Source organism: Toxotes jaculatrix, chromosome 8, assembly GCF_017976425.1.
Source record: "Toxotes jaculatrix isolate fToxJac2 chromosome 8, fToxJac2.pri, whole genome shotgun sequence".
Lineage (NCBI taxonomy): Eukaryota > Metazoa > Chordata > Actinopteri > Toxotidae > Toxotes > Toxotes jaculatrix.
This window is the reverse complement of record NC_054401.1, coordinates 28,056,262-28,068,723: the sequence shown is the minus strand read 5'-3', so window position 1 is coordinate 28,068,723 and position 12,462 is coordinate 28,056,262. Positions and strand designations below refer to the sequence as shown.

Genomic DNA, 12,462 nt, shown 5'->3' with positions numbered 1-12,462 from the left:
TTAATGATGTTGAATTTGATGGATGAACTGTACGATATGTTGTTCAGACTCTTCATTATAACACTCCAATCACTATTTTGTAAGAAGCTCGAACACAAAAGCAAAATATTTTATCCTTTGATTTGTCACAAACATGTCACTAGTCACTTATAATGTCACAGCTGTAAATCCCCTTAAATCTAATCAGCAGTAGTCACGTTAGTGACTTAAATTCCAGGGTCCTTCGGGTCCTTCGATGTGAGGCCCTGCAGCCTCCATACCAGACAGAGATGCAGCTGGTTAGTACACTCTCTATGGTGCCTTTGTAGAATGTGTTGAGGATGGGGGGGTGGGGGGGGTTTGCGCCTCATCTGCTGCAGGAGGTGGAAGCGCTGTTGTGCTTGTCTTGGCTAAAGAGGAGGTATTTAAGGTCCAGGTCACGTCATCTGTAATGTGCACTCCCAAGAACTCGTGTGCTATTGACTGACTCCACAGCAATTCCACTGATGGAGAGAGGGATGCAATCAGCCTGGTCAGTCCTGATGGTGACACTGATGGACAGTGTGAAGGGAAGTCTGGATGTTATGTGCTCCTTGACCAGCTGCTGGAAACACATCATCATGAAGGATGTGAGTGCTACGTTCTCTAGAGTCATGGAAGTGACTCTGGATTTTCTATGTTCACACTTTGCTGCTGTGATGTCCACATTAAGGTTTCAGCCCTAGCTGATCTAAAGGCCAGCACTGCATACTCTCAACACTGGATGCACCTTGTGGGTAAAACCAGGGTTTTTGGTTGGCAAATGTAGTGATGTTCCTTACGACACTGATATCATCTATACACTTTTTGAAGTATCCAGCCTCAGACTCAGTGCTGTATGGATCCTTCTGGCCAGACCTTCATGTGCTTCACAGATCAGCTGTTGTTAAAAGAGATGGAGAGATCACTACCCCGGGATTTACGACCAGCTCCTGCCCACTCAAAAGCCCATCCACATTTATGGCATCAGTAGTAACAGCAGATGTCTCAGGTCAGGGCCCAGTATTCTCTCTGGTCACATGTGATCCAAGTTGTTTTCCAGAGAAAGAACATTGTCAGGCAAAACAGAAGAGCATGCCAGTATACAAGAATTAGCTTTTAACAAGGCACTGATCTCCCTATGGGTGCTGCACCCATGCTTATGCCTCCAATACCTCCTCCTTCAATGGTTACAGGGGGGATCTGCTGATGTGTTGGCCGCTGGGTCTGGTGACTGTAGTAGCCACAGTTCCAAGTCCCATAGCTATTTAACCACTGAATTTATTGAGCCCTAGAAAGGTCTGGCAAGCATAAAGCATTTTCTTTTTTTGAGTAGACAGTACATTTACCTCATTTAACACAGTCTGCACATTACTGTTGGAAGCTGCTACTGGACCAGATGCCACTATACCGAATTTTGATATTAAGTCCATAGCAACTATAGCTCAGTAGCCCTGGTCACACCTGTGTCCAACCCCTGCACCATCCACATTCCTACCTCTGCTCTGTCTTTGTCCTAACCCTGACCTTGGCCTTCATCTCCTTCTCTGCTCCAAAAATCCCAGTCCCTCCCCTCGCTGCTCTCCAGTGGTCCCCGGTCAGAGCTGAGCAGATTGGGGTCACCTCCAGGCAGGGGTCAAACCCATCCGAACCAGAGCCAAGTGGATCAGCTGTCTCCCACTGCGAGCGGGTGGAATGTGCTCAGTAAGCCCTGACTATCCTGTCCGGCTTTCAGCAGATGGATCTCCCCAGCAGCCTTTTGCTGTCTCCTGAGACAAGATCAGCTTGCATATGCACAGGCTTACTCTTCATACTAGGAATAAACAGGCTTCTTTATATAGAGGAATGGGTCTTTGCACCATGCATACCAGCTCCATGGCAGAACCCCTCTGCTGCTGCACAACAGTGACACAACTACAATTCTGATGTCTAGAGGAGAATCGCCAACGTTCTTACATGTGAAGTAAAAGGCAAATAAACTACTTTAAAACCTTTAATGCCTGATTGCCAGGCATGACACACATTATTAGATTCAGTGTGACTTACACTTCCAGAGGTGATTATGACTGATGTCCATTGCAAATAAACTTAACTTAATTCCCCTTAGAAATCATGGAAAAACAACGATCCTTACGATCCCCAAACTTGCCTGAATCATCATGTTTTTAAGTTTTCCTCAGTATCAAAGTAAACCAGGTATAGCTGTACGTACATCCATGGCTACACAGCAAAAAAAAGTAAGTGGTAGCCCACAGCAAACTCACTGATGCAGTGGTGAAATTATATTTGCTGTGCTTCACGTCTGCTGTGGCCATTTAGAAAGAGGCAGGTTTTCCTCGAGGGACACATTTTTTGGAGGACAATGCACACACAAGGGTGTGCTGTACTATGATGGCTTGATGGCAGGAAATTGTAGGTATATATATATTATACTGTAGGGAGACTGTACCATTGGAAAGAGGTGCCAGCATCTACAGCTATTAATCAGACTGCAGCATGGCAACAAGAATATGAATGAAATATAAGCAACATGCAAACATCTTAATTGCAGTAATGCTTTACTCTGATTAATGACCATGATCAGATTATTATGATTATGTTTAACTTAGCCAATGTGTTGGTGTACATAAAGTGTCTTCCGTAGACAGGTGTGTAGAAACACACACACACATGCACAAACAAAGCACACTCACCTCTGTCTGACAGGCTATTTCCTGCAGATAGACCTGTCCATATCCATATAGAGCTTCCAGTGGACATAATCCTTTGTGTGCTGACAGCTAGTTAACCAGCTCGAGTAAGCATGGCCTCAACCACCACAACTTTAATTCACACAGACATTCTCAGACTGTGCGTGTGTGTGTGTGTGTCTGTGTGTGTGTGTGTGTGTGTGTGAGAGAGAGAGAGAGAGAGAGAGAGAGAGAGAGAGAGAGAGAGAGGTATAGGAAGACACAAAGCCATCTAAAGTACAAGATGAACATACAGATAGTGTATGTGAATCACCACAGCTATTTTATGACTAAAGACACATCCATGCATCTTAAACAGACACTCTGAATAAATAAAAGGGTGCATTTACACCACCGCTCACCCAGGCGTAGACATGCAGAACTGTAGGGATGGTGATAAGCCCAGGAAATGGCACAGCCTTAATGCTGTCAAGGATAATAACACAGTGGATGTGTGGTATCAGAGGGGAATTGGCCCTGTGAAAATATCTGGTTTAGCAAACAAGTACAGAACAGAAAAGCCTCTTGGGGATTTATCTATTTTCAACAGGAGTCCGATTCAATGTTTAATTGTTAATTGGCACATTAGCAAGAAGGAGAGGTTTGGGAGAAAAAGGTAAACGTCGCAAGCCTATTCCCTATTGGAACATCTAAGGAGGACTGGACTCAGCAAAACTGACACTGCACGCTAGAGCTGATCAATTTCACTCCGGGAAGGGAGCTCTGTCAAACAGGACAGGACATTAATCATCAGAAGGTGTCATTCTGATTAGCTGTAATTAGCACTCAGGAAAGAATCTGAATCGGTGTCCAACAGCAGCACACGTAGGACAAGAGCCACAGTTTTTCTGCCCATTCCACTGGAGGTTTGGCTAAAAGGAGAAAAACTCCAAACCGCCTCGTGACATTCCAGCTCTGCAGACGTTGTGTTCAATGCGCCGGGCCTAAACTCCTGGCAGGGTGCCTCTCAAACAGTGACGGAAGCTGACCTTTCTCTTCCCTCTCTTCAAACAAAATGGCCTTTAAGATGCTTCTGACTCCGCATAATTCATTGATGGTGCCCTTCACAAGAGTCTCTCAGGCTGTGCATACAAACTCTGACCCTGTCTGACAGCCTGGCAGCAGACACACAGAGCCGCAGAGCAGCCAAGATGGAAATGTCAGCATCAGGCTAACTCTGACAAGTAGGCTAGTTCTGCGATCACACTCTGTCTTGCCAAGCTGCACAAACTCCACATTTCCATATTCATCAGTATTTTACCTCGAGCTGACAGCTGAATACACACTTACACAAAACACTGAATGTGATTTGTATGAGAAATAGCAAAGGCTCAGTCTGCTATTTTATATATGCTATTTATTGCAGTATTTTCTAGAAAATAGTTATTCTTTCGTGTTATTTACAAAAGTACGCTTGAAAAAGACACTGCAAGGAAAAAGCTGGGAAGACTGTTAAGTTAATGTGATTTACATTCTTGGAGATTTCTGATATTTGAATATGAATATCACATACTGACATAGTAATGACTTTTAAGTCCCTGGCTGTAAGTACTTTTGTTTTATTTTGTTTTATAACTGCTGTTCTGCATAGGCCTGAACCCCCTCAGCCAGGTCATGACAACAAGTGGATATGGTACAGACTAAGAAGTGATGTGACCACCAGCCACTTGCTATACATGATGATGACATCAAGCTGTACGCCAGGAGTGAACTCACTGTTCCACCTCACCTGAATCTACTGCGAGGACATAGGAATGTCATACTGACTGGATAAATGTGGTCATGAAGTAGCAAAGAGACGGAAGGTGATCAGGACTGAAGGGGTGGAGTTACCAGGAAGCAGGATAGAAAACATACAGGACAGCTACAAGTACCTGGGTATTCCCAAAAAACAGTGGGAGCCATGATGAGGATACAAACAGGTCAGCTGCCTCCAGAGGGCAAGACAGGTGCTGAAAAAGCCAGCTCAATGGGAGGAATAAGACTCAAACCATCAAGATGTACCAGTCATCGCATACCCAGCTGGAACAGTAAACTGGCCACAGGAGGAGATAGATGCCACACAGATGTCATAACACAGAAACTCCTCATAATGCACCCAGGATTGCACCCAGAGGCCAGCACCCTGAGAATCTACGGCCGACGAAAAGTGGGAGAGCGAGGATTAGTCAGTGTCAGAGCCACAGTCCAGGACGAAACAAGGAGCCTCAGTGAATACTTCAGATGATCGATGATGATCAGAAGATGGGATGAACTGCTAACAGAGAGCCCTGGGCAGCAGAAGACAGAGAGTGATAGGGAGGAAGAGAAAATACAGTGGAAGATAAAACTTTTGTTTCTATCACTCCTTTTCCCCCGCTGCAGAATGTGGGTTCTTGCACACTGTTCAGTGCTACTTCTCCATTGTCTTATGTTGAACTGAGGGCAGACTGGATGCTAGACTGACTTACTATCGCCTCTTGAGACTATAAAGTAGAATTGTGAGGTGGGCTGGGGCTAGCCTGCTAGCATGCTAACTGCAGTAGATAGCACAGTACATAGACGTCTTTGACGTGAGGTCAAAGCTGGTATTTCTTCACTGCTCATCAGTTCAGTTGTTTTTTTTGAATACTGTATTTGTTACTGTGTTTTATAAAGTGCAACATAAATAAAGTTCTTTTTATTTCTTAATATCTGAAATATTCTTCTTACATTTCCAACCTTGTGTGCCTTGTCCTTTATGTGCTGCACTTAACTATTCATGCCAATACAGCAAAATTTCAATCACCAGCAAACACCAAATTATCCTTTAGGTATTCAGGCTCTTTTACATCTTATTCTCCACGATGATGCCAGAAACTGGAAAAAAAAAAAAAAAAAAAGAAAAGCTCTCTGACCAAACTGGAAATCCTCTGTAGGGAAGCAATGTGCAGCTGAGCCCCATCGTCAGTCTGGCCAGCGGCCATCCCACTGTTGGGCCTCTTCCCTCCCTCATACTGTCATGGTGTGTCTTTGTGTCTGAGAGGGGGGTTGCTGGGATCACTGAGGGCTGGGGGCTCTTATAAATGGGTGCAGGAAGTCCCTCTTTTCCCCTTCTGGCATAAAAGACAATCAATAAGAAGTATTTTTCTTCATCCCTCTCTCTCTCTCTCTCTCTTCTTCTGCTAGTTTTCTATCCTTTATCAGTGATCCCCTGCCTGCAGGGCTTCCTTCACCTCTCCTCATCCCTTCATCCAAAATCCATTCATTCCCACTCCGCACTCTCTGTATCTCCAGTCTTCAGCCCAGCGGCCAAACAGCAGCGAACATGCTTTGTCTCAATACTTGACTTCTTCCCCCGGTCGAACCTCTTTCATACTCACATCTCAGTAATTTTTCGACATTCATTATTCAGGCCCTTCCAGCCTATGAATATAAATCCATTATGTCTGCCCTGTTACATTCTGCTTCAATTAAGAGATCGGGGATGAAATTATGCAGAGGGATGGCAGATCAGGCGATTAAAGGATTCATGAGACCTCACTTCACTTTAAAATATTTATGCTATCACACACACACACATATATATGATTACTTGATGGAAACTGTACTATTGTTCACTTGTCAAATGTCAGGTAGGGCTTCCACATGGACCAAATTCCCCGGGGATTTAGTTTCCATGCTAACTCAGCACCATCGTGGCATTTCCATCTCATTTAAGCAACAGTAACGTTCCTGGGAGCTGCTTTGTGACATGGCGTGATATCCTGCTGGAAACATTTCAATTTGAAACAGAGAGACACACCTAGCTCTTAGGGTACACTGTGGAATTGTAAAGGAGACTTGACCAGAATTAATGGGCATTAATGTGTGTGAAGAAAACACACATTATTAGATTATCAGTGTGTACCTTTGGGACAAGGCAGGATGGAAGCAGTGATTCATGCTGCATCCTAACCCTGCCATCAGCAAGGTAGCAACAGAAAGCAACGTTCATAGGACAGGTGATACCTAATACACCAAAATAAATGAGCCCGATTAACTCACATGGTATTTAAATACCATCGTTTTACAGCCTAATAATAATCATTTCACTTATGCTAACAAATACAGGATCCCAACATGGCAGCTCTGTTGGAGAGCAGCTCTGCATTGCAATAGTTATTATCTATTCAGATTTATTCATGCTCAGCCGATATTTGAATATTTGAAGCACTGACCCAAACTGCTGAACTGGGGAAAAAAACTTGATTCTGGCATATCTGATACCAAGTTCGTATAAAAGCTAACTTCATGACTAATTTACTTCTTCCTGTCTGAATGTTGACTCCTACAGTGAAGTGAATGATGGGCAGCAGTGCTTCTCAAAATACAAAATAGGCTCCTTTTCAAAATAAAAAAAAAAAAGAGGTTTACTAGCATCTGTATCACACGTTTGAGGAACTGATTTTGACTTTTATGTTTTTAAAGGCCAAAACATTTTTATTTCACCCCCCTGCATTCCTGGTCCTGGGTATTGAACCTTTGAACCTCAACTCCTCTCGAGTACAGACCAAAATTTGGACTGGGCCTAAGTACAAAAATCTTTTCAAGGCCACATTATAACATCAATGAACAATCATGAAACTCCCACTGGAAAACAGGTGTGTGTCCAGCTGTGACACTTCTCGTCTTCCTTTGGAACAGAACTATAATTTTATTCCTGTCTCCCTTAAAATCCCATTTCTAAACTATAACAGCCATTTCTATGGAACATAACCGCGACTGCATTGTTCAACAAAATCCACCATCTTTCCCTAAATGTAACCAAAGTGCTTTTGTTGCCTAAACCACAAACAGGACTCTGGATGCAAACCTTGATCTCGTTGTGGTTTCTACGCCCGCCATCCATCCCTACCACCTCCCTGGTGAATGGCTGCCATGAAGAGCTTCATTCATTCATAAAACATTGTTGCCTCTGAACATAATCCAGCCAGCGATTACGTTTCATACAAAAACAGCTGCTGAAGTTTAGTTGTATAGAAATGTAATTTCTGTGAGACAGAGCTGCAAAATTTAGGGGAGAGAAGGAGAAAGAAGTTTGCACAATGGCTGCCAGCAGAACACATACTCATGCACATTACACACACACACACACACTTAGGCTCTGCAGCATCAGGGACTCACCAGGAATATCCTTTCCAGCTGGTCCTGGATGTCCTTCATCCCAGGAAAGGCAGCCACTCCTTGGATCATCTCAATGAAAATGCAGCCCACCCCCCTGAAAAACAAAGTGACACATGTTAAGGTCTCCCACTCAATACTGGTGTTAGAATGGCCGTTCTGACGACAGAGACACGACAGGGAAAAGTGTTAACCTAAACAGTGTCAGTATAGGCACTTGCACCATCCTTCACATAACTGCTAGAATATAAGTTCCACAAAACTGCCAACGGAGTCTAACGGACTCTCCTCTCCCTTCCAGACGGAGCCGAGTGGCCACCACGGCATCCGACGGAGGCCAACTGCTCAACCATAACAGTTACAATATGCAATAAATGTTGCTGTTACATGTTCCATACATAGAAACTCCCAATGTGCAAATATGCTATGTGCGAATGTATGTTATGTGCAGATTAAATAAAAAGTGCTTTCTGTTATTACCGTACATTGTCACGTTATTTACAAAAAACACAATTAATACCAAACCTCCCCGTGTGCAATATTTACAAAACCATACCCGACAGTCACGGGTAACGAAGCCCTTCATTACAGCTGGCTCAGCTAAAACAAAACAAAAAAAAAAAAAACTCAACATCATTATAACCAAGTCCATTGGTAAATTTGTTCTGATGTTGTTATGATTTACTGAAGAAAACAATACTACATCAACTACTACTACTAATAATAATGATAATGATAATATATATGATAATGACTGGTTTGATCTTTATATACAATGTGCCTCCTTTAACCTCCTGAACAAACCTCAGTGAAATTAAAATTGGTAATTCAGTGAAACCTATGAGGGGCTGTTACACTGAGAGAGTAGAAGAAGAAAATGAAATAGGTGTGTGTGTGTGTGTGTGTGTGTGTGTGTGTGTGTGTGTGTGTGTGTGTAAACTGTTGTCAGAGCTCATTTGTCAAAGCGCTACTGTTTCCTGACAGACACTTTTTTGCTCAGTGCAGAGCCACCAGACATGCAGGGAGAGAGAGAGAGAAAGGATGAGAGACTGAGAGATATTGACAGAAATTCATTCCTCGGAATTCCTCCATTCTTCCCATTTTAACATCCCTGAAACCTGCTGTGAGGCGAAAATGCTCCATCCACCTCCATGACACAGCTGTACCCTCGGCCTCCAGTATTTCTATGGCAACATACAGAACTGCTCTGTTAGCTGAGGTGTGTGAGAATGGATGCAGGTCACTTTCCATACAGGGTTAGATATTTCTATCAGTTCACTGTCAGTCCACTCATATGATTTACATCTGACACTGAGGGATGATGTTACTCCCTGACAACAGAGACAAGAGAAGAAGAAAAGACTAAGTAACTTTACTAAATAGGGATTTAACCTGCCCAGCCTGATATTTGGCCACTTGGAGGCAGTGGAACATCTGCAAAGTCAGATGGATTTTATCTTATTCTGTGTGATTATGATTTTGTAATATTTTCCACTCTGGTTTCTTATTCCAGTACGTCGGAAAACCACTAGATAATTCAAAGAATGTATGAAACTATTGACACTATTATTAGTTTTACTATAATTAATTCAGAAAAAAAAAAGGACATCTGAAGCCAGTGAAGTGTATAGGATTTATCTTGTAACCTAAAGAGGGATTATGGTTAGATCTTTTTACTCTGTTGCCTTTGTGTGATTGTGTTGCTGGTTAATAAAAGCTGTTCCAGAAAGATAGATGTTGCTGTTAATGCTACAAATAAAAGACATGAAACGTAAAGAAATTCTGTCTGTTTATATAATCTATTTATACTATGTCTATTTCTACAGTAACTGTCCCCTTTCTGAGTCTGTTCCTATTGCTCAATGCACTTGCTGGCTCTGAACCCACAGCAGAGAGTTTTAACACTTGTAATTAGGCCGTGTCAGAGGTGCTGTGATTGTAAGCTCTCCGTAAATCAGTCAGTCACTGGGGCCAGCTGCGCTCCTTAAGTCTTAGCACACAGTAAATTAGCCTCGGTAAATACAGGCCTGTTTGTTCACAGACAGTTAATGAACAGGAAAGCCTCTGCCGCAGACAAGCAACAAATACAGAGGGATTCACACTGCAAAACAGAGCGTCATAACAAGTGAGTATTCATTAAAGTTATTCCTCAGGACTTACTATTTAAACCTTTAGGGAGGTTTTCACTTTGTATCTTTAATCAGCTACATGTATTGGTTTTAACTGATTGTTTTTTTAAGTTATTTTATCTTTTCCAAATGAGTCAGAGACAAAAACACTTTCCCTGGTGTGCTCTCTTTGTCAAGCTCACCTTCAAATTCTACTTTATCTTCATATTCTGACACACCCTCCTCTACCACTCCACTATTTATCTCCTTTTCTTTCCATATGACCTTCAAGGCCGCCCGAGCAGAGCATCATTAGCTCATGCTGCTGGATCATGTACACTGGTAAACAATGCTGGTGAAAGACTTGAAGTGACCCACCCTCAGAGGTATTTATCTGCTGTGTCCCTCTCTCACGGAGTAGCTGTGACAATTTTTTTTTTTTTTTTTTTATTTAAAGCGTCGCTACCAGTACTGAATTTGATGAACTTGTTAGTGGCACTGCGGCCTCTAAAGGTGTAGAGTTTTCATTCAGAAAAAAAACTTTTATGGAGCGCACCTATCCATTTGGAATGTCAGCAGATATTCTTAGAAACAGATATTCCTAACACGATTTCTGAACCAAATACGGAGCCTGGTCAATATGTGTCCTGCTCTAATGCTTCTCATTTCCCTGAAAATGAATTACTGTCCACAGAGGATCTCATCCTACCTCTCCAGCTATATATCAATGAGCTTGATATTGCCAACCCACTTGGCACATCACATAAAATTCACAAAATCACAAGCAATACTGCTAGCACAGCACTCGCAGCAGTGAGAGGTGTCCACAAGTATGGATATGTAGCTTTACTTTCTCCACTGGTGTGTGATGTTTATACTCTTGAACAGGATGGTGCCCTCAATGATTGGTCATAATGTCGAAGGTACCATCTATAGTGTTTGTAGAGTCATTTAAAGATATAGAGATAGAGTTTTCTAAGAAGATATACTACACAATCTTCTGGAAAAGTCCCTGTGGAGCTCTCTCTTTGCATTAAGGAGATGATCCAGCTGAATTACTTCACTTTAGAGTATCTGAAGCAAAAAAAAAAGTGCATCATCCCCGTATCAGCACACTGATGAAGTGGACAGACCTCGTCCAATTCTCAAAACATTTCTGTCTCAGGAGCAAAAAGGAGTCAGTGGGCATGAAAATGCCGCTCTGCTCCAATTGCTTCCATTGCTTGTAGGCAGTGTAGTATCAGAGGGTGATGGTGCATGGGTAAGTTGTGATGGAGCTGAAAGAAGTGGTGGAGTTAGCATTGAACCCGTGGTGAACTGATGAAACCTTGGACTCTTGAGCGCAAAAAATCAGTGATCGTTGGCAGGTACTGCTGGAGGTGTTGGCAATGGCAAAAGACAATGGCAATCAGACACCAACACATGATGGCGTATCATCTTCTTGCACCACCATGTTTCCAGCCAAAAACACAAGCATCCAGCGGTGATCATGAGCAGGAGCAATATGTCCAGTCATATATTTATGTGCTCAATATTGTTCAAGGAGGGAAGTGAGCTTCTCACAGAAGGGTCACAGGCAGGTCAGAAAGTTCTGAAAGGCAGACAGTGCACTGCTGATTTAAGAAAAAAAAAAATAAAACAAAATCAGTCTTATCTTTAAAGCTGGGAATGTTTTGCGGTGCAGGCTACCATGGCTAAAACCTATGCATTAATCCGAGCATGATCACACTTCACTGATTTCAGTGTCGACTCTGACTGACAGACGCGTGTGAAAGCTGCAGCTTCGGCGATGTGCTAAGCAGAGTAAAAATAAAGCCGTTCCTCGCCTGTCTTCCATCACACCCTCCCTCCTCACAGATGGCAGCCTGTAACCTGTAGGCTGCTGTGATGGAGGCTTCTCGTGGCAGGAAAAAAAAAAAAAAAAAAAATCTCCACAACCTTTTGGTCCTTTTGCATCTTCATGGAAGACTGCTTTGTAAGTGACCAGGGGTATGTGTGTGTGTGTGTGTGTGTGTGTGTGTGGCTCTCAGAGGGATGGAGCAACACTCTGTGGATCTGTCCACCTGCAAATAGCCTTGAAGCAGACCCACTTTCCCCTCTGCCTCAAAAACCACTAAAGCCCCTAACTGTTCTTTAATTGGATGATGGATAATGCATCTGAGGCTCGTGGGATGTCCCTGCTGTCTGCCTCTCCAGACAGAGGGGTCAATGAGGCTCAACTCATAGTCCAACATCAGTATTGTTGGACAGAAGATTCAGAGGTAGGTGGAGAATGAGCAGTCTAGAAGGAGACAGAGATTCCTCCATCACTGGGACACACTCATTCTCCATTTCCTTAATGTCTGAACGAGCCTAGTTTTCAGTAACAAGGAGCTGAATAATGTCTGAACACTCTGTCAGGGGAGAAAGTTTCGGATGGGTTGTTTGACAGCTGTTGCCACAGAACGCACAAATTTAGTTAACTTTCGCTTGTCTAGTATAACAGCCGCCTGTGTGCCAGTGTGAGT

General features: G+C 43.0%; 1 protein-coding gene across 4 annotated transcripts in view; it reads right to left on the bottom strand.

Moving 5' to 3' along the window:
* The window catches only part of cdk14 (cyclin-dependent kinase 14), a 153,336-nt gene that overhangs the window by 62,996 nt on the left and 77,878 nt on the right, over positions 1-12,462 (bottom strand). For all 4 annotated transcript variants that reach the window (XM_041043469.1, XM_041043470.1, XM_041043471.1 and 1 more), the window contains one exon: positions 7,851-7,944. In XM_041043469.1, coding sequence (XP_040899403.1) covers positions 7,851-7,944 — 94 coding nt within the window. The remainder of the gene's footprint in view (positions 1-7,850; positions 7,945-12,462) is intronic.